The sequence below is a fragment of the Aulonocara stuartgranti genome, assembly GCF_965226115.1.
Source record: "Aulonocara stuartgranti genome assembly, chromosome: 20".
NCBI classification, from domain to species: Eukaryota; Metazoa; Chordata; class Actinopteri; order Cichliformes; family Cichlidae; genus Aulonocara; species Aulonocara stuartgranti.
The window spans coordinates 28,840,983-28,864,247 of NC_138956.1; the positions used below are offsets into that span (position 1 = coordinate 28,840,983).

At 44.0% G+C, this 23,265-nt stretch overlaps 2 protein-coding genes across 2 annotated transcripts; both read right to left on the reverse strand.

Annotated features, from left to right (window-relative positions):
• Nucleotides 1-13,815: 13,815 nt before the first annotated feature.
• nppa (natriuretic peptide A) lies at nt 13,816-16,829 on the reverse strand (the record flags this gene model as incomplete). The annotated part of the gene is given in 5 exon segments (XM_082520286.1): nt 13,816-13,845; nt 14,148-14,161; nt 14,164-14,193; nt 14,419-14,725; nt 16,719-16,829. Coding segments are annotated over 5 exon segments (492 nt in total).
• A 5,161-nt stretch (nt 16,830-21,990) lies between these two features.
• On the reverse strand, nt 21,991-22,762 carry nppb (natriuretic peptide B; the record flags this gene model as incomplete). Its single annotated transcript, XM_082520287.1, has 3 exons — nt 21,991-22,007; nt 22,091-22,376; nt 22,748-22,762. 3 exons carry the CDS (start codon nt 22,760-22,762, stop codon nt 21,991-21,993), a joined length of 318 nt encoding a protein of 105 aa, XP_082376413.1.
• Nucleotides 22,763-23,265: the final 503 nt, after the last annotated feature.

Consider the following 23,265-nt stretch of genomic DNA (forward strand, 5'->3'; position numbering starts at 1 on the left):
TCTTCTGCTTGTCCACCACTATGTCTGGTTGGTTAGTCACCAACATTTTGTCTGTCTGTATCTGGAAGTCCCACAGGATCTTAGCTCAGTCATTCTCCACCACCCTAGGGGGCATCTCCCATTTTGACCTTGGGACTTCCAGGACATACTCGGCACAGATGTTTCTGTATACCATCTTTCTTTCTTGGGTTTCTGCTGCCTGAGGTATTCACTGAGCACGCGGTCGGTTGGGGCCATCTTGCTGATGTATTCATGGATGTTCGCTGCCTCATCCTGGACTGTGGTACTGACGCTCTCCAGTTCTTCTATTTGGCGTACAGCCTCAGTGTCACGGTCTGGCTAGGGCAGACCGTATGTTGCAGGGAAGGACTCAAGCGCAGACCGAAATGAGGTATGGATAACAAAACAAGCCGTTTATTAAGGCAAGAAACGAGGGTACAAAATAATAGGGAATCGATGAAAACTAAACAATGACCTAAACTGGGTGAACTAAAACGAAACATACAAAACTCTAAACATAACGAACTGACAGGGATACCTGGAGCCGAGACATGGATGAGCAGTACAACAGACGAATACAACGGACCAGTACAACGGACGACCTGACAAAGAATGAATGAGAACACACAGACTAAATGGACACAGGAGGATAATGAGGGAAGTGGCAACACCTGGGGAAACAGCTGGCACACATGAACATAATGACGTCACAGTGGGAGAGTAAAACTGAACACGATGAACACAGAAACGCCAGACCTCTTCACAATAAAACAGGAAACAGTGAGATATAGACATGACAACCTGAACTTGACAACATAAGCCACAGACATGAAATACATGAAAAGCAGGGGAGACTTAACATGGTGGAAACACGAGGGGAAAATAACTAGAAACACCTAGGCATGAAAACGATGAACTTAGGAAACCTGAAGGCTACATAAACTAAACACAAAACGCTGGGTCAGCAGACCCAGGATCATGACAGAGCCCCCCCTTCAAGGGCGGATTCCAGACGCCCAAAACCCCAAAAACCAAGGCAACCCACCAAGGGCGGGCGGCGGGGGCCCAGGACGGGGGGCCAGAAACAAGGCCACAAAACAAAACGTCCAACAAGAGCACAGGAAACAGTTCGCAACTCCTCAGGGGCCGACCCGGAGGGTGACGGTCCAGAAGTCCATAGTTGACTCGAGCAGGGGGCCGGCCCGGCGGCAGACGGCACAGGAGAACACAGTCAAATAGTTCTGGGGACCGGCCGTGCGGGTGGCAACGGCGGCGACACAGGCGACGGCGATCCGGGGGCCGACCATGCGGAAGGCAGCGGCGGCGACGAAGGAGACCACGGAGCAGTTCAGGGGGCCGACCCCGACGGCGATGACATCCAGCTGGTGGCCCCGAAAATGGCCGGCGATATCGAGGTGCAGAACGAGGCTTGGGCGGCGGCACAACAGCCGCAGGACCAGGCGTAGCAGAAGCAGAGGCCGGACCAGGCGTAGCAGAAGCAGAGGCCGGACCAGACGAGGACGAAGACTCGGATGAAGCCGGACCAGGCGAGGACGAAGACTCGGATGAAGCCGGACCAGGCGAAGCACAGGCTGAAGCTGAACCAGGCGAAGCACAGGCTGAAGCTGGACCAGGCGAGGATGAAGACTCTGATGAAGCTGGACCAGGCGAGGAAGAAGACTCTGATGAAGCTGGACCAGGCGAGGAAGAAGACTCTGATGAAGCTTGACCAGGCGAAGCACAGGCTGAAGCTGGACCAGGCGAGGACGAAGACTCTGATGAAGCTGGACCAGGCGAGGAAGAAGACTCTGATGAAGCTGGACCAGACGAGGATGAAGACTCTGATGAAGCTGGACCAGACGAGGATGAAGACTCTGATGAAGCCGGACCAGGCGAAGCACAGGCTGAAGCTGGACCAGGCGAGGACGAGGCGGCCGCAGGTGGCGGCTGGACAGGCTCCTCGGGCCCTCCAGCTGACGCGGCGGGAGGCTGAATGGACCCCTCGGACCCTCCAGCGGAGACGGGAGGCTGAACGGACCCCTCGGACCCTCCAGCGGAGACGGGAGGCTGAACAGGCCCCTCGGACCCTCCAGCGGAGACAGGCGGCTGAACGGGCCCCTCGGACCCTCCAGCGGAGACAGGAGGCTGGTGTGGTTCTCCTGAACCCCCAGCTGACGTGGCATGAGGCTGGACGGGCTCCTCGGGCCCTCCAGCTGACGTGGCATGAGGCTGGACGGGCTCCTCGGGCCCTCCAGCTGTCGAGGCATGACCAGCAGGTGTAGAGACCACCGGCTGGACAGAAGGCTGAGCAGGTGATGGAGCAAATGACTGAGCTGCACAGTGGGTTAAGGGCTGGGCTAACGGAAGCACAGGAATGTAAGCTACGGACCGGGCTGCTAACAGAGCTAACGACTGAGCTAATGACTGAAAGGCATGCAGTAGCGATGGCGGTGTGGATTGCAGACCGAATTCTCCTGAGCCCTCAGTAGAGACAGGAACGGGTGCAGGAGCATGCCGGACACTAGCCACTCCCACCCGAGGAGTAGGTATGGGTGCGGAGACGGGCTGTATCCTGGCTGCCCTCACCATGGGGACCGGAACAGGTACCGGCAACGGCTGGGCAACTGCCCTTCCCACCCGAGGAGCAGTTACAGGTGCAGAAAGGGTCAGAGCCTCAGCCGGCCTGGAAACCAGAGCGGGAGCCAACCGGGCCTCAGTCTCCCCCACCCGAGGAACAGACACGGGTGCAGAGGTACGCTGGGCCCAAGTTGCCCCGGAAGGAGAAACACGAGCAGGAACGGGAGTAGGCTCAGAAAAAACAGTCGCAGAAACGGCAGGCTCAGGGTCAATATATACGGGGTCGACAAAAACGGATCTATCAAAAATGAACCCGCCGTCCACTTCATGCTTAGCAGTCTTAGCGTTTGCAGTCCTAGGTTTAACAGCTTTCAAAATCCGTGGGTTAGTGGTGGCAAAGCGGGTTGACTCGGGGATAACTGAAACGGACCTGACGGAACCTGAACAGACGGAAGCGGAACCGAGTGTGTTTGTCCTGGTAGCGTGATTAACAGTCTTTCCCTTAACCGTATGTGCAGGCTTAGGCGAGCGGGAATTGTCCTTCATCCCTCCCTGTGTAGAGGGAGTAAAACAAAATGGATCCTCCCAGTCCACATCGTCATCCATAAGGGAAATACCCCATGGATCGGAAGTGAGCCGATTGTTGTTAGCATCAGACGGGACGTGAGGGTAATAGTCATCGTTACTCACCACCGTGAGCTCGGCATTGTCCAGTTTATGGCGACGGGCGCGCCGCTTCCTTCGAGCGGAGGAAGCCGGTGGAGCGAGCGACAACACGGCGACAACGAGGCTGGAGCGCGAGCGCCTGTAGCCACGCGAAAAACTCCCACTTGAAGCGGACGAGGCTTGGAAACAGGCGGGGACTTACGGCAGCTCTTGGGACCTCCGAGAGCCAGCCGAGTCCCGTGGAAAATCCGCTCATAGTCGGGGGCGCGCCACGGCTTCCAGTGGAGCTCCTCCTCCAGCTGGGCAAAGGCTGCCTCCCGACGCTCGTAAAGCTCGCAGTCTGCTGAGTCCATAGTGGTCAGGTCGTACTGTCACGGTCTGGCTAGAGCAGACCGTATGTTGCAGGGAAGGACTCAAGCGCAGACCGAAATGAGGTATGGATAACAAAACAAGCCGTTTATTAAGGCAAGAAACGAGGGTACAAAATAATAGGGAATCGATGAAAACTAAACAATGACCTAAACTGGGTGAACTAAAACGAAACATACAAAACTCTAAACATAACGAACTGACAGGGATACCTGGAGCCGAGACATGGATGAGCAGTACAACAGACGAATACAACGGACCAGTACAACGGACGACCTGACAAAGAATGAATGAGAACACACAGACTAAATGGACACAGGAGGATAATGAGGGAAGTGGCAACACCTGGGGAAACAGCTGGCACACATGAACATAATGACGTCACAGTGGGAGAGTAAAACTGAACACGATGAACACAGAAACGCCAGACCTCTTCACAATAAAACAGGAAACAGTGAGATATAGACATGACAACCTGAACTTGACAACATAAGCCACAGACATAAAATACATGAAAAGCAGGGGAGACTTAACATGGTGGAAACACGAGGGGAAAATAACTAGAAACACCTAGGCATGAAAACAATGAACTTAGGAAACCTGAAGGCTACATAAACTAAACACAAAATGCTGGGTCAACAGACCCAGGATCATGACACTCAGGGTACTGGACTTGGGGTGAAACCCTCCATGCATGGTCAGGAGCTTCCTTGTCTTGGTGTCAGTGGCTTCTATCTCCTCCTTTGGCCCGCTTATTATCCCAGCAGGGTACCTGATCACGGACAGGGCGTACGTGTTGATAGCCCAGATCTTGTCCTTACCATTTAGCTGACTCCTCAGGACTTGCCTGACCCTCTGCAGGTACTTGGTGGTTGCAGGTTTTCTAGCGGCCTCTTCGTGGTTTCCATTTGCCTGTGGGATTCCCAGGTACTTGTAGCTGTCCTCTATGTCTGCAATGTTACCTTCTGGTAGTTCAATCCCCTAAATTCTGACTACCTTACCTCTCTTTGTTATCATCCAATTACACTTCTCCAGACCGAACATCATTCCGATATCATTACTTTAGACCCTGGTGGTGTGAATCAGTGAATCGATGCCTCGTTCACTCTTGGTACAGGAGGTGGCTGACAACTGCTCCATTCTGTAGTCGGTATCTGTAGCCAGTCTTGTCAATGATCTGACTGAGGGGGTTCAGGCCTGTACAGAACAGCAAGGTTTGAGCCCCGGTTCGGACAGTCTCAGTCGTTGTGTCCTTGGGCAAGACACTTTACCCATTGCCTACTGGTGGTGGTCAGAGGGCTCGTTGGCGCCAGTGTCCGGCAGCCTCGCCTCTGTCAGTGCGCCCCAGGGCAGCTGTAGCTGTGTGTGTGTGTGAACGGGTGAATGACTGAATGTAGTGTAAAGCGCTCTGGGGGCATTAGGGACTAAGTAAAGCACTATACAAATACAGTCCATTTATCATTTACCATTTATGGGCTTGAAGTTGACCTACGTTGTTGTCCACCACAATCCAATTGAGTTCCTGATGAAGGCTCTTAGTGTCCTGTTGATCCTGTATAGTTATAGGCATTCTAGGTTCCAGGTGTGGGGCATTGAGTCATAGGCCTTCTTGTATTCAATCCAGGCAGTGCACAGGTTGGTCAGTCTGGTCTTGTAGTCTCGGCTGACTGCTAGAGTCTGTTGCTGTCCAATTCTTCATACCGGAGACCCTTTCTTGTAGGTCTGCCACTGTGATAGTAACTGGACCCTGTTCAAGGAGGTTGCTGTGGTCTGCTCTTAGATCCACTAGCCACTGAGCATTGCTGTTATGTGTTGCTGTTATGTGTTGCTCTTTCAGTATTGCTTGGTCTTCAGCCTTGTTGGTGGGTGTTCTCATGTTGTTCTCCTGCCACTGAGAGTACATCTTGGCTGGTTCTGTGGAAATAGCTGGTTTATTGTCCTGCCTTCTATCTCTCTGGTGTATCTCTTGAAGCGGCTGGCCAAGGCTGTGAGTCTTTGCTTGGCAGTTTCCAAGGCCTCAGGTATGGACAGCTTGCTGTACTTCTTAGGCATCCTCTTCATTCCACCTTTCTGCAGCTCCAATAGTTGGCTCACTTTCCTCCGTGCTACCTTGATCTTGGCCTCTAGTCTCCTTCTCCATGGAGGGTACTGCTTCTTGTGTGAATGTGTGTGTGAATGGGTGGATGACTGGATATGTAAAGCGCTTTGGGGTCCTTAGGGACTAGTAAAGCGCTATATAAATACAGGCCATTTACCATTTACCATTTGTGGCTGTTCAACTTGTAGCTAAGCATTTCACTGATCACTGCTGCCATGGTGTAGATCAGCTGGTTAGTCTCTTTAATAGTGGTGGTAGGTATCGTCCATAGTGCTGCATTCACATCATCTAGTAGATCTTCTGAGGGTATTTCACGTAGTCTTGGTAACTGGCTATGGAGGATCCGGGTTTGAAGCTTCGCCATGATTCTATCTTTTAGGCCAGCTCCTCTCGCACTCAACTATCCTTATTCTATTGCACCTGCTGTTTAGTATCCAATGTGATGATATCTCCCCCCTGACCTGTCATCCTGGCTCCCCCTTGCCATAGCATTTGTGTTGTACCTCATCAATCTCTAGCCATGAGAGCAGTTCTTTCTTCTAAAAGTTGGAACACTGAGCTACTAGTTGTGTTGCTGTCAATCTGGTTGCTGGGCATCAAAGATTCCTTAGGTTCTTCATCCTATTCATGTAGCCCAGTTCTCATCATGGATCCTGGTTACTCAACACCTGGCGCAGGCTTTGTTAATCCATGCGACGTCAAGCCAGTATGGCTTCATTTAGCAGCTGGATAGTGTAGTGGTAAGACTACATGCCATTTTATAACAGGAGTTGTGGGTTAAACTCCCGACCAGGACATCTGTAAGAAATCAAGGTAAAATAAAAAGTAAAGAATGAAATCTGAACAGAAATAAACCCTCTGTCTATTATCAATGAATGAAGAATTAAAACCAATCATAAAACCTAATAATAAGCAAGAGTATAAAGTACTTAAAAAACCCTCATACCTTAGGTCCACAACCCCTGTCTCTATAAACCAGGTAATGTTCGGTTAAAACTATACTGGGAGAAACTAAAGCTGAGGCGCTGGGAAGACACGGGGGAACGCACACAACCTAGAGGGACGACGCAACACGGAACAAAGGGATACTCTGACATAAATACACAGAAGGAAATGAGGGAAGTGGGAACACACGGGGAACACAGCTGAGGACAATTACTCATGACCGAGCGGGGAGGACACGAAACTGAAAATAATGACACCAAGATGTGGACCTTAAACACAACACAGTACACAGAGAAGAGCACAGAGAGAGAGGCAGAGAACAAGGATGAATACACGAGGGGATGAGGAGAACACAGAACCCAAAGGACGGGAACACGGTACCAGAACAAACACCACAATAAAAGCATGAACACAGGGGGAATCCAAATACCAAACCAAACAATCCAATGAACATAAGGAACAAAATACAAAACCACAGGAAAACTAAGAACACTGGGTCAAAATGACCCAGGACCATGACAAAACATGTCATTGACAAGGGACAGTTCGATACTTGAATGAATGAATGCCTTTTTTTGTCACTTGCATTTGCCTGCATCAAAATTTCAGCCTTTCTGACTGTACATAAAATACACAAACATCATATTGGGGAGACAGGTCAGACAAGGTGGCATTTTAAAGAAACAATGAAATGTATAACACAAAAGGGCAGTCGAGGAGAAAAAAAGAAACTCTGCTCATACTGGTCCCCAATAGGGAATCAGTATGAGAACAGAAAACAAAAACTCCTCAGCACAAAAAAGCACATGTATCTTCACATTGTAACACCATGAAACACAAGACAAGCAACAGGGAAATATGCCAATGTGCACAGCAGCATCTGATACGCCGTAGTATTCTCCACATCCGAAGCTGATTCGCTGTCCACATCACCATTGGTAGCTGCACTGAGCCTGTTTTTCACTGCACACCTTCTCGAGGTGTTGAAGGCCTAATCCTAACCAAAATCATTTATTCAAAATCTGCACTTTGTTTTCACTGAGGCAACAGCAGAAAACAGATGAAAGATGTGGCAAAGGGAAGTCGAATACCAACAGCTGTCCATCCTCTCCTAATTACACCAAGCCAGAATTTACTCAGTGTTTGTGCTGCAAACCTCAGCCGCAGGATGGAATCAGATGTCATATCGATGAACTGGTGTTTTTCAGGAGAAGTAAAATCAGCAGGTGCAGCTGCATTAAATGGATCTGTCATTTAGTCATACTGAGCACCGTTGTTTCACCAAGAGCATTTCTGGAAAAATGCTCTTTGGAGAAGAGATGTGTCCCTTAAGACATGTGCCACCTCCCAACTCCTTGGTTTCAGCAAATTTACCCAGATGACATGACTGACAGGAAATTACATTTCCTTCATCAAGTTTTCTGCTGAGTGAATGCACAGATTTTTGTCTGCCAAGAGGTTTTCTCTGCTTCAAGGCTGAAGATTTAATTTCACTTTATAATATATTGCTGATATAAGCCAGCTTCATCACTTCATCACTAAATTTTCTTGCTTTTCTTTGCCATGGTCTGTGCAACATTTATGCAAACATGCACACACTCACACAAACTGTCACAGATGCAGGAGAAAGAGTACCCCGGATTCTCTTCTCTTTGCCAATTTCTGGCTTGGAGTAATAATCCGATGTCAACTGTCGCCACACATCTTCCTTAAATGCCACAGGTCTAAGAGGGAGGCTGATTAGAAGCAGCGGGCAGGGCGATCAAGTGCAGGTGAGTCCACAGCCGCGCGGAGGAGCCTCTGTCCGGGCCACACCCTCCCCGGAAGCGCGAGCTTCCGTAAACAAACGCCACGGTTGGGAGAGAGGAGAAACAGGAGAAAACCAAAATAACAAAACCCAGGTTGCCCGGGGAGGACCGTCCGACCGTGACAGTAACATTGTTTGTGTCCCATTTCAGATTATATTCTGTAATATAAGAAACAAGAAGCATAAAGAGCTCATGAGCTCATCTATTTGGGATGTACTTTTAACAGTGAAAATCCTCATGCAGTGACTCTTAGGTGACAAAGTAATTATAAGCAATGAATAGACATCCTTTATTGCTGTCTGCAGCCTAGTTGACCTGTAAGGCACTGTTACCTTTACGTTAGCAGATTTTCCCAAGCAGCCAGGAAAACAGGCTAGCTTAGTAATGGTGAGGAGAAGGCATAATCCTAAACAGAAGCCCATGATTCATGTTTCAAATAGCTTTTCCCTACTCTGGCTGTTGGTGATTCTGTTTGGAGAAATGTGACGTTGTGTAATGTTGATTCGGTGTGTGGCTTTGTCAAAATGAGGAAAACCTGGACTTGTTAGAAGATGTGGCATCCATCTCACTTTGGATGAAGTGGCTAACATTCCTCTCTCTTATAATTGCCTGTTAGCACTTAATAATTATTAGTATAGCAAGTAATAATTGATCAACATATTGATTTATTCTGCCTTACAGAAAGCTGGTTACAGCAGGATAACTATGTTAGTTCAAATGCAGCTCATCTACTAATCGGAAGGTTAGTGGTTCGATCCCTGGCTTCCCCAGTCTGAATGACAAATATCGTTTGGCAAGATACTAACCCCATGTTGCTCTCCGTGGATCCATCAGAATGTGGATGTTGGCTAGGAAGCACTGAAAAGCACAGAAAGAACTGTTTGTGTGAATGGGTGAATGTGGCACTTCGAGTGCTCTGGGAGAGCAGAAAAGTGCTAAAAAATAGAATCTGCCCATTTACCATCTAACTCTTTGCATTGTTCCCCTGAACTGAAAAACTGAAAAAACAGTTTTAGAGTTTTCATTTGATTTTTCAAACTTTTTATCCAGTTTAGTTCTCATTTCAGGTCAAATTATTATTAAAATAAAAAAACAAAACTAAAATCAGAAGTACTTGAATTCCTGGTATAACTGTGAAATGCATACCTTAAAGCAGATAACTCATAAACTGGAGAGGTAAGGGTGTCTCACACTATTCCTCTATCCTTGCCTCACTGGTACTGTACTCTTCAAGTTCCAGTCCTACCTTTCGATTTTGGCTATCCTCTGTAGCAGAAACGCTTATCCAAGTCTTTCTCACCATCTGGCTGGATTACGGCTGTTCAGGATTTCCAGCAAAGACCTGGACAGGCTCCAGTATGTCCAGAACTCAGCTGCTATGATTTTAACATGCACTTATCTCTGGAACATGTCACTTCAACCGACTCTCAGTTGACTCCCAGACTAGTCACACATTACTTACAAGATCCTTCTTCTCACTTACAAATCCCTTGATGCTCTGGGCCCTCAGTACCTGTCTGACACTGCTGCACCCATACACACAGTCTCAGATACTGCAGTACTCAGCCAGGGGTTTACTTTCTGTCCCTCACAACAACCTCCAAACCTTTGGGAACAGAGCCTTTAGTGTGGCAGCCCCCACCCTCTGGAACTCTCGCAACGCCCCATCACTGGACTCTTTTTAAAAATCTTCTCAAAACTCACCTCTAGCCACAAAGCTTTTAACCTCTAGCCTTTTTATTTATATACACTACCGGTCAAAAGTTTTAGAACACCCCAGATTTTCCAGTTATTTATTGCAATTTTTGAACAGTATTGTACTGCAGAAAGCAGTGTGATGGTACACAAATGGTGAAAAAAAGGTGATTAACAATGGAAGAGAGACAGACCATCATAACACGTATAAATGTCGGTCTGTCCTACAGAGAAACTGCAAAGAAAGTCAAGGTGTCAGTGAGTCCAGTTTCCTTCAGCATCCAAAGGCTCAGAAACAAACTGACAGGAAGAGGTCTGCAGACCCAAAGATACGACTCAATCAGAGGACAAGTTAACAGCTGTGTGATAGGCGGCTGACAGGACAACAGCTTCAAGCACAGCTTAATAGTGGTCGTAGTAAGAAAGTCTCAGTTTCAGCTGTGAAGAGAAGACTTTGAGCTGCAGGTTTGACAGGACGAGTTGCAGCAAGAATGCCAGACGTCAGAATAAGACAAAGAGGCTTGGCTGGGACATGAAATACCACCATTGGACTACTGAAGACTGGAAGAAGGTATTATGGACTGATGGATCAACATTTGAAATCTTGAGATCATCACACAGGATCTTTGCGGTGGAGTAGGTGAAGGATGGTTCCACAGTGTGTGGCATCGACTGTCAAACATGGAGGAGGAAGTGTGATGGTCTGGGGCTGTTTGCCGGTGACTTGTACAGAGTGAGAGGCACCCTGAACCAAAACCACAGCATTGTGCAGCACCATGCAGGACCCTCTGGTATGACCTTGGTTGGTCAGGGCTTCATCCTACAGCAACATAAAGACCCAAAACCTAAATCCAAGCTGTGCCAGAACTACCTCAGGAACAAAGAACAAGGTGGTGAGCTTGAAAACACGGAGTGTCCAGCACAGTCTCCAGACTTAAACCCCATCGAGCTGGTTTGGGATGAAGTGGACAGAAGAGTGAAAGCAAAGCAACCTACAAGGTCCACGTTTATGGGAACTTCTGCTACAGATATGGGAGAATATTTGATTTCTATTGTAGAAAGAAGCCACGACTGTCTTCAGCTGTTATATCTGCCAAAGGGGGCGACTTTGATGAGTCAACCCTTTTTTTAAGCTACTATACAAGACTAAGTTATTCACGATAATAATTTAAAGCATCTTCAGTACTTGTGTCTGTGAAGGTTCTCAGTCATCCAGGTCATTGTAGTCAAAGGAGCTTGCAAAGAAAAGCGTCTGGGCTTCTTTAAGTTGCTTGAAGACGTTTGACCTCTCATCCGAGAAGCTTCTTCAGTTCTAAGGTCAAATGGTGGGGAGTCCCAGATTTAAACCTAGTGGGAGTACTTCAGTACTTGTGATTAATGATTTGGCATGATATAAATAAAACTGGGGTGTTTTTTGTTTCATTTATTTTATTTACTTATCTTTTCTCCTTGTTACTATGTGGAGTGATATATTCTTACTGTAAATTTGTTGTTTGGTTTGAGTTAGGACAGGAAATAAGTGTTAATGTTAGTTTGTTCCTTGACTTTTGGTGCCCACTTGCGATATAAGTTGGATTGTAGATGGGGGGCAGGGTTTAATAAGAATATATTCTTCTGCCTGCTCCTTTTCACACGTGGTTGCAGTGCTTTACTGACAGAAAGTGTAGTTGGTTTGTTTGAAAGAACTAACTGTGGAAACTGTTGACCAAGTGTGAAATAAATAAATAAATGAAATGAAATAATGTTACATGCAGATGTTTCCAGATGGAAAATACCTACTGTTTGTCCTCATCTCAAACCCCATTCACTGTGAAACCATGCACAAGATTACCTCTATCATATATACTCTTTGAATCCTTTTTTGCTGATTCTGCTGCCTCTGCCTCTTGTTTATTTTACACGTTATGCCCATATTTTAACTACATTTTTGTCTGGCATCATCTGCCTGCTAGCCCTTAAATCTCTTATGTATAATTTCCAGCGTAAAGCAAACAGGGTTCTTTCCAGCACAGCTTGAGGATGGCCCCGGGTATACTTCCACTTTTGATGGTCAGCCTGTCTTTGCTTGGGATACCCCACAGGAGGAAAGAGCTAATTTCCTTGTGCTGCTTCTGTGGAAGCTCTGCTCCTGCGCTCATGTTGGGTTGATGCCAGGCAGATTCACCTGAGACTGGTTGAGGCTGGACTAGTCCATGCTGCCTTGTGTTTACCACCTGGGCTGCCATCTAAAAGGCGTGGAAAGCTAGGGCCCAACACAGCAGGAACCCTGATTTTGTGTGTAGCTTACGCCACCAAAAAAAACTTGTAATAAACAGCCACTCAGTTTGTAGTCTTATATTTTAAAGGACTTGTTCTATAATGAGAATCTGGATTTAATGTTAATCTTTTTGGCCTGGCAGCGTGATAATAAAATGTGGTATTTTTAAAAACTATATTCTAGAGTTCCAGTTCATTTGTGCTCCTCACATCTTTGCCAAAGGAAGTGGAACAGCTGTAAACTTTAAAAAAAGACATTTTTATGCCCGATGATCCGTTTGAGCTTTCACTGCTCTTTTAAGGTTCATAATGATTGAGAAAGGCAAGAAAGTGTTTATTAAAACAAACAGTTTCTTGCCATTCTCAATCAGGTCACTCCTTACAAAGTGGCCCTTGCTCTGTCAATTTCCACTCACCCTGGTTAATTAATAAGACTTGCAGCCTTCAATATTTCCATCGAAAAGCAGGATGACTGCAGAAGTCCCGAGGTTTGGTTGTCTACTGTGAACACTTCAAAGAGCTCATTCACTCTTACTCGCTCAATCCTCTTATGTCAGTAATCTTGCTATAAGAATAATTTCCGTTTATCATTGGATACTATCAACTGTATTGTTTCTCCTCCATCTCAGCACGCTCTGTTACTTTCTGATGATGATTGTAACACATTTATCAATCACTTAAATCACATAAATAATGTGATGTCCTCAAACTGCTTCCGTTCGGTGCCTTGAGTCATTTATTTGGCTTTGCTAAGGTAACTCCTCTACTAAAGAAACCTAACCTTGTTGACAGCTCTATTGGTAACTATCAGCCTATTTCACAATTAGCAAATTATCAGAAAAATTGTAAAAAGTTTGTTCGAATCTTAAGTATGTCATGGTGATGGAAGCCAACAGTAACACGGAACAACTATTTCCCTTTTTATTAAAAACCTCAGTGTGGACAACCACTGTCCTCCTGCAGTGTGTCATATATGCAGTACAATGTTTCACATACTTTACCACTTTGTTGTTGTGAGAGCCGTATTCTTTTATAGCAGCATCAGTCACTCCGCTCCTCAATGTGCACACTGCAATCTCAAATATTATTTAAATTCTACTTTTTATTCTGTCTATAAAATAGAGAGAATCCTTCATGTAAGTAAAAAATATGTTTATTTTTGTTAGACCCCCACATGCAGTTACAGTAGTTGTTTAACTCTTTTCCATTAAAGTGTTTATGTTGCTCATCTACAATGGACTTATCGAATTAATTACCTACTTGAAAAACAGCCAGTTTCTCATGTCTGACACAGAAACATGCAAAATAGATACACAAAGTTGAAATGCAACTAATACAAAACCATACTTTTCCAAACTCTATATTTCTCTGATATAATTTCAGTTCCAACAGCAGAATTCGTCATGCGCCCCGGGAAAAGGCTGGACTATCCTAGGAGGACAATGACACAAGCACAAAAAGAAGACAGTACTGTTATTTAACTGGTCATGTTGCAATCCTGGTACCATCATCATCCTTCAAATGCATTTATTTCCAACTTCTACTTAAACTTTAAGTATTTATATTTCATTTAAAAAATAAATAAAACTAAGTGTCAATCAACATAAATGTGTTCTGCAAATTATTACTTGGCGTACTTTATAGTATGAACAAAAGTGGACTGTCCAAAACATTTTTACAATGAATAGTGTGAAGAAGGTCAATGTTTAAGGCAAAGCTGAGATAGTTTGGACATGTGCAGAGGAAGTTGGTGTGATGGAGGCAGATGAAGGCTCAATGCTGTGCCAACCCCGAAAGGCAGCAGCCCGAAAGAATAACAAGTGAGAAAACACATCAACACAATTGTCACGTTGTCAAGTTAAGAACTTGTAGAATATGTGAATGCACATTTAGTCAAAATCCAACTGCATGCACATTTTTAAGGGTTGACATGTTCTAATGCTCTGTATTTATTTAACAAATTTAATTCAAATTTGTGTTTTGCTTCTCCGACTGCAGTCCTACCTCTTCCACTATTGCATCCCAAGCCACTGGCATTTCCTATTCGATCGATCCTGGCTCCAAAACAGCCAGAGGTGCGTTTCCTGGTGGCCATCAGCAGGTCCTGGAGGCGGCTCCTCTGATTCACAGTCTTGCCCTCAGTTAGTGGTTGGGCTTTTTCAGATATCAGAGGTTCTTGGTTCCCCTCTTGGTCCCATCCTTGGCTGGCCTGGCTGCTTTTGGGCTCTTGGTTCATGTCTTCATAATAAGCTTCCAAGTCTTCTTTCTGGACCACTTCATCCAATGTCTCCTCAAAGCGTTCCAGCAAAGACTGTTGTAGAAATCATAAAGCATCTAATAAATCAGGTGGGACGTGCAAGTGTGTGTGTGTGTGTGTGTGTGTGTGTGTGTGTGTGTGTGTGTGTGTGTGTGTGTGGATGGGTGGGTGGGTGGGTGGGTGTGGGTGTGTATACATAATGAGGGTGACAGGCTGCAACAACACCCCCCTGGGAGCCAGAGTCAGGTCCATTAGACCATGAGACCCAGGCTGTCCACGGACCCCCAAGAATAGTGAAGACCTGAGGCCACACATCTCGATGACAACCACGTGAAGGAAGAGGGAGGCTCCACATGGAGCCCCCACTGCCAAAGGACAAGGGCCCCAGAGAACCAATGGGTAACCAACCCCACAAGAGGCCGGCCATCCCAGCGTGAGCCAAAAGAAAGGTCCCAGGTGATGAGGATTGTTTGTCAACCCTTGTTTAAAGGACAATAGTGGACTTTTAGAATGAGATGAAGTTGCTGAACCCTGACCTCCAGCATCTCAAATCAGTTGGTTTAGCTATAAACTTGTGTGAGGAATTTATTGACAGTGGGGGTCTGTCTGTCAGAAAAGGAGGAATAAAAGCTGCCTCAGCTAGGTAAACAGGAAGCAACAGTTAACCCAGCTGACTCTCACACTGGATTATTACACCTCACAGAATCTCAGTTCCTATGTTATGTTTCTTCTGCTAATACTGATACTATAGTGTACACTGCAAGCTTTTAAATACAGACCTTATGGTGCAAGTGAGTGTTTGAGATATAAAGGATGAGTATGACTGTATGAAAAATAGAGTGCTTTTAAGATTGACAGTTGTGACATGAGCACCCGACAGCTGGTCAACAATGCTCACACTCAATGCCTCAGGTGCAGATCAAATTGAAAAACACACAGCAGTGACGAGTTGTGTGGGGCCACCAAGGTAGCCAGGAAAGACCCAGTTCATCAGCTGATCATCTAAATCCCCTACTACACCCTACCTGGGGTCCCAGGGTTGGGACTCACCATCTCCACCGCAAAGCGTGGACTAGAGTCAGCAGATGGGTCCCGAGTCTGAGAGCCCACCTGGAGTCACCCACTCAGCCAACAACAAACAAGAGGGACCCATCATTCACGATGTTTAAATTTTAAATATCACAGTTATCATCAGTGCACAGATATTGTGACGTTCACACTATGAACCAAAGGCTGCATACTTTCAAAACAATGGATGTTTTTATTGCCTAATTTAATAGGTATGCAAATATTAACAGCATATCAGGAATAAAGGTGAAGGTTTTGTTCATGTGTTGTCAGTGCTGTGTCAGAGTCAAAGCAAACTCATTAATAACTGTCTACTTCAGCCACAGCTAAACCACAGCTTGTTATTCTGGAAGCAGAGAGCTCTAATTTCTAGTTCACCTCAGCTAATTATAAGATGAAGGAAGAATGAAGATGAAGGTTTTGATGAAGTTAAAATTACAAGTGAAAATCAGGAGAACAAAGTAAAGCTGGTATATCTTTGAGATCAGATCAATGTGAGGTCACACTCTAATGATAACTACTTTTCGACATTGTGTTGCTTTGTTTGTAATCGCCTGATCTGTTGTTGTGTCTTCTTGGTGTCATCACAACAGTCAACATTTTATCTTGTTATGCCCTCTCAATACTCACAAATCCAAAGAAAAGCATGTCAACACGTGGTCTGATTTAAACTATATTTGAAAAAAACTCTTTACTTTGTCAAGTAAAACATAAATCAGTTATACTGGACTGGATGCATTTGTGCAATTATAAAATGCTTGTAGCATTCCTACAAGCATGGTATAATTGAAGACACTGATACCAGTGAAACTGCCTTTGAATGACTTTTAAATGTTGTAATAACAGGAAATATGTTATTCATGCAACTATTTTCTCATCTTTGACCCTCTCTCTGTTTGAATATCAAAGTACCTGACCCTTCACAGTGTAATGTTTTCACAAATGGTGTGTTGATTACAGGTGTGACATGGTTTCTTACCTTGAGCTGAGCCAGGTCATTAGCAGATGAGGGCCTCCCCAGTATGTGGCTGCTAACCAGTGTTTGCTGACACAGCAGGGCCAATACACCCCACAGAACCTCAGTTCTCATGTTATGTTTCTTCTGCTAATACTGATACTATAGCATGCACTGCAAGCTTTTATATACAGACTGGCTCACATACACAACCATCTACATACACTTACCATGCGCCAGACAGGCAGTGCCATCATTTTGTAGACGGCCCCAAGTGCATTCTGACACCTCTAAATGATAAGGCCGCTGGTCAGATGTCTCTTTAAGTGGCGCTTGGTGGTAAGTGACGTGTGTGTGTGTGTGTGTGTGTGTGTGTGTGTGTGTGTGTGTGTGTGTGTGTGTGTGTGTGTGTGTGTGTGTGTGCATGTGTCTATGTATACAGTATATGTGTCTGTGTATCATCATGCTTTCCAGTCAGCAGTGGCATGACCTAAGGAGCCATCTTGGATCTCTGAGCTGTGTATTGGGAAGAATGCAGTTTCACTATGCAAATACTTAACACTGTCTACACTCCTAAGAATGAAACGTACCATAGTAGGTTAAAACTGCTGCTCGTGGTTCCATGGTTTAGATTAGGACAGGAAGGAAACAATGTTATAGTCAAAGGAATATAAACAGTATCGTGAATATGATTTATTACCATAACTGAAGGCATTTCTTCCTGCCATGAGTTTGTAAGGTAGGAATAATACAGCCTATAATCTAAAATTATAGGCTGCATTATGAACAGGCATGAACAGGCGGTATTATAGAAAAGAAGAAGCATATACTGTGAGTATGTTTCAATAATAGGTGGCCTTTAATAGAAAGTAGACAAGAATTACATGGACTCAACTTTCAAGAAACAATCATAAATTTACATGTTTTATAACAAACAAGTAATTTTCACATATTTAAAGAAATATTTACAAAATAAATATTTGAGTTTTAATGTGTATTCGGTGAGTTTCAAAGTTAAGAGTTACACAAACACCATGTTCTCATTTTACTGTAACTCCACAGTATTAATCAGACAAATCAGAGCCTGAGGTCTTTATTGGTTTCTAGGGTCTTTGCAGTCGCACATTTTGGAAGTGCAGACTTTGATGCACTATGATAAGAGATTGCATTTCATGGGTGGAGCTTTGCCTTGTTCGCTCATTCAGAAGGCACATAAATGGCACATTTAATAAGGGATGTGCTTCACACAGACCCCTAATAATCCTGCAGATTTGAATTCTAAGGAGTCATTTTAAATTCCTATTTGGAGAAAATTAAAAAGCAATTTAAAAAAAATCACAAGGTCACTCAAAACTAAACAGAACTGAAATAAATAAATAATATTTAGAGAATCATTTGTTTCATTTTGCTGAGAAGACTAATACCATTGTCATGCTCAGACCTCATGTTTAAAACATACAAAAACTTTTTTTTAAATTTGCTTTTGTTTTTTCTTTACACTCTTGGCGTGGGACAATCCTCCACAGCTGACCAAGCTCCCAGAGGACTTTGTAGGACCTATGATGGCCAGCTAGAGCCGGAGAATTATAGGGAATGTAAAGTATTTGGGCAATAAAATATGAGATTTATGTGGCTTTGCAGCATTACAGATGTGCCACATATACTTGCACAGTGTGACCTTAGCTGCCTTCAGGCTTTGAGCAGACAAGGACATTAATCTGAGTGGTAAGAAGGAATATAAAGGGAGTGCACTGGGTGTGATTGAAAAGTAATGTGATCCTGGACATGCTGCTGCAGGAGGTGTCTCTGTGGCCTGATGGTTGAACTGCTAGCTGTTGGAATGCATTTAAATTACCCAGAATTCATCATTGTTGTTGCTGTTTGAATCCACTTCAGACCAATACAGTTTGGACTCCTTTCCATCATTTGAGGAACAGGCTAACCAAATGACTGTGGCTGTGGTGAATGGATGTGGATCCTGAGCACCCAGCTTTTGCGTGCTCTCTCATGAAAACAGAGCCAGGAGAGCCTGAAAGAGCGTAATGTCATGGCTTGATGCTTTGGCTTTATGAGAACTCCAAACAATGAAAATTAAAGCAGTGACTGCAGTCAGCAGTTCAAAGCTGGGCGACCTTCATTTGGTTCCAGTTGCAGCAGCTGTGCTTCAGATGGGACTGAACTGGGAGCACATCCAGTTCCTCTTCATTGGATGGGAATGGGGTGGCTGAGAACCAGTTGAAACTTTAAACAGTGATTGCTTTTAGCACTGAGTGAGTTATGGGCATATTCACAAGACAACTCAAAGTTATGGATTGTTATGGATAATTCAACCACAGGCTGCTGCTACTTCCTGCTTTCATCTTTCGATCTGTCCATTTGTCTGACGGTAGAATCCAAAGCACTTGCTCTTGTATTATTATACTGTGGTGGACCACTAGAGGGCTCCACTCACACCCAGTGTTGAGGAAGTGTGTGTTGCTGTGTTTGTGGCGCGATGTGTTCAGTTGATGTTGGAGAGGAATAAAGAAGGAGTGAGAATTAAGAGCTCTGTGTCGTCCATGCTTACCTCCACAATACAGTCTTTATCTTACAATTTAAAGTGCCCTGAGTCAACTGCTGTTAAGATTTGGTGCTATATAAAATTGAATTAAATTGAATTGAAATTGGAGGCTGAGGGAGCTTCTTCAGGGCCACACAGTGAGCTGCCTCAGAGAACCTGTACACAGTGGTTAATATAACTGTCTTTCCATCTGAGAGGAGAAAATCAGTGATAAAATCCAAAAAGATGTATGACAAGAACCTATTTGGAATTGTTAGTGGGTGAAGGAGACATGTGGGGGAGGCAGGAACGTATTCTTTAACACTAATGAAGGACACCAAAAATATTGTTTCAGGAAAGAAGTAGTTCTACTTACCCAAAGGTAGCAGGCAAACCTAGTGATGTGGTCCCAGTGGAAGCTGGGAAGGAATGCCATGGTGGTAATTTCAGTTCTTAAAAAAAAAGTTCCAAATACAACAAAAGTTGCCTCGAGATGCTGTAAGGTAAAAGTCTTCCATCACCGGTACAAGCGGTACATGGTGGACAAATTGAATCTTCTAAAAACAAGAACCATTGTGTAAGATTGGAGTTCAAACTTTTAGCAGTCTGCAGGTAGGAGAGAAATTGTAGTCTGTGGTCCAGCTGGACCTGAGGTGGGGCCAGGCTTCACCTGTCAACCTCGAACAGGATTTTGAAAAAAGTAGAGGAAAATCCCAATCTAAACACAAAGATGAAGACGCTAAAGAAGTCTCTTAGGACATCTTTTCTGAGGGTCTGAGACACCGTAGGGATTGGTTAACCCAAACAGCATACGAGGTGTTTGAAATGTCCCAGTGGAGTTTTAAAACAATTTTCCATTCATCTCCATCTTGGATTCTAACCAAATAATTAATTTTTTAAAACCCAGTTTAGTAAATAATGTTGCAAAGATCAGAAGACAGAGTTGATTAAAGGCTGTGGATACTTACTCTTGACAATGGTTTGGTTAAAGTTCTGTAATCTATAGATGGTATGAGTGTTTTATACCTTTTGTTGCACACTCTACTTCAAACATACAAACTACACTTAAAATAAAATATGACAAGAAAACTATTACATACTCTTACTATAACTAAAAAACACAACTTTTCCTCAGATCCCCAGACTCTTGAATGATGTACATGGTTCATGACAACCACTTCAATAAAACCTTAAATCTAAAATGATAAATCGATAAACCACCCCGCCATTTTCTTCTGCTTCTGTGAAGTTGGGCCGTAGGGGCAACAGTCTAAGCAGGGAAGCTGAGACCTCGCTGTCACCAACCAGCTCCTCCAGCTTATCCAGAGAAACATCAAGGCATTCCCAGGCCAGCCGAAAGATTTCTCCAGCATGTCTTGGAGAAATCTGGTGCCCACTCGTTACAATAGCAATGATTAGTCGTCTAGTCGTGCACGTGCCTAGTATATTTCTAGACGAAGAGATTTTTAAGATGGGTTGTCAGACCCAACCCATCAAAAAATATCCATAAAATTCAGATTTTTTTGGAACTGAGATGTTTATTAGCCCTTATAACAAAATCCACAAATCTTTTTTTTTCCTACATAATGTTGTGCATGATATATGTTTATTATATATTTATTATATATTTTTTGTATCGCATTTGATACATTGGATGTTTTGGCAACTTTTTGTTAACAACAATGTTAATTTTAGACAAAAAATGAGTTTTGTCCATAAGATTTTGAAATTATGGCAAGTATTGATCATGTTCATGAGATAGAGGTCTCAGAAACTCATATTAAATATGATACAAAGGACATTATAGGGTTAATACCCTGTTCGGTGCCTGTAACAAGAAATCACATGTGATTTTTCTTCCCCCTTTATTATCTCTAAAAGGGGAATTTATTTAACAAGCTGGGGACTTGTAAAGTGTGGTGGAGTCAGTGTGAATTGTTATACATCTAGTGGAAACAATCAATATATCAATCAGTCAAACAGCCATCTAAACCATGTGGCCATGAAAGGTGGTTTGAACACTCTAAAAAAGTCAGCAAATTCAAATTCACTCATGATGATGTAATTGTAGCTTTAATCAGTGGAGCTCCTCACTGATGATGGAGTGCTAAGCTGTACTGTAATTCACTGTACATCACTTCCTTGTTAGAAAGCGTTTAATCAACCTCGGAGACGCAATCAGGTGCCAAGCTAAGCATGTACACACTAAACTACTCAGCTGATCAGCAGTAACGCACTGGCAGTGAAATAAATGGGAATGGAAAATCATTATCACCAATAAACAGTTCAGCATATTAATCAATGTTGTTGAGTAATGATCTGTGTCAGATCATTACTCTTTTTTATGAAGACAGAAAAATAAATCTGTTATCAAATGAATTCTGTATATAAACGTCCTGCATAGAGCTCCCTGCTGCTGTCAGTTACTCAGAATGACAAGAGCTTCTTCATTAAGACAACACTGCATGTTTCAGTGTGTGTTTTTATATTTGACAGTTCAAAGGAAAAGTCTCCCGTACATTTGTGCCTTTTTGAAATATGTTGGCTGTGTCTCATGGTCAGTGATGAGGGCCAATGACGTGCAGTTGTAAACATTTATTAAAACATTCAACAGTACACAAGGAACAGTTTGGCTTTGATTATTTTAAATATTCTGCTGAGCAACAGTATTTAATAAATATTAGTAAATAAATAGCCTTTAAATAAAAGTATCTTTGGGTAGAGACGTTGCAGTTTTGGAATTTAGATGGTAAGACTTCATCTTTGCTTTGGATCTGCAAGGGAAGAGTAAGAGAGTAAGAGTTAAATCTGTGGTACATTACTCTAACCGTGTTGTAGTGTAGTTACTGTAACTTACTGTATCTTCCCACAGTGTTGCACCCCAGAGAGCTCATGGAGCCTATTCTGTCCATCCGTCGCCCAAAACAACCAGAGGATTTCCTAGATGAATCATTGCGGACACTCTTGAGGTTCTTGGCCGAAAGAAACTCCCGGATTTCAGCTTCATCTAGTCCGGTGTCTGGCTGATGTCTATCTCCTGCGTCCTCTCTGCTAAGGCTGTCTAGAAGATCTCTCTGTCCAGGGGCATTTTGGTCCACTGCTGTTTGGTCTGAAACAGACTCTTCCAGTCTGCTTAGGAGCACCTTTAAAGATCCACACAGATGAAAGTTGTACTGTGTCTTGAATAATAAACATGGCAATTTAACTATGGCATGAGGATAGACAGAGGCACTCAAATGTATTTGTCAACAGTTTATGTCTCAGTTTATTGAGATTATTAGAAGCAATGTTGGAGCACAGGTGACAGATAAAAATGATCAGACTTTATGCTTTTATCACATGAGAGATCAAGGCTAAATATTGGGAACAGCTATGGAAGGAAATGCAGGATGTTGTTCAACATTTTACGTGAATAAAATTGAGTTCCTTGTTCTGATTGCTGCTACAGATTGCCTGAAACTCCCAGAAAGACTCAACTTTTTCAAGAAAAACTTTAGTGACTTTAGAGACTTACCTTCAAGATGTCCATGTCAGTGTCAGTCAAGCCAGTGCTGATGGGATATGTACTAGTCAGCTGCAGCTTTAAAATGAGAAGGAGGCTACAGAGCGATATAGAAGACAGACGCATGTTGCTCTGTGGGTTGCTGCAGCTCGTGTTAGTAGTTGGATGAATGGATAAATTCTCTTTTTCTTCTTTGACTTGTAGGTGTTTGGATGCCGGAGCCAACAGCAGCACTCTCTTTTATACTTAAGGTTAACACACATAGGTATGCCAGGAATTGGACCGGCATGCCTGACACCTAATTCTGATAACACGAGCTGTCGGAAAATGCTCCTTTTAAAGCATTGTATGCTAGTATTCTTATGACATAGCCGCTTACATATGCTACTTTGCTTGAGAAACATTCTCCAGAGCCTCCCCACCTCACACGGGACACTGTTGTCACTGAGTTACAGGAAGTAGTAAACTAATGTGACAACATGATAGTGTTACTAAATGAAGACACAGATGTAATAGTTGTACGGTCACCT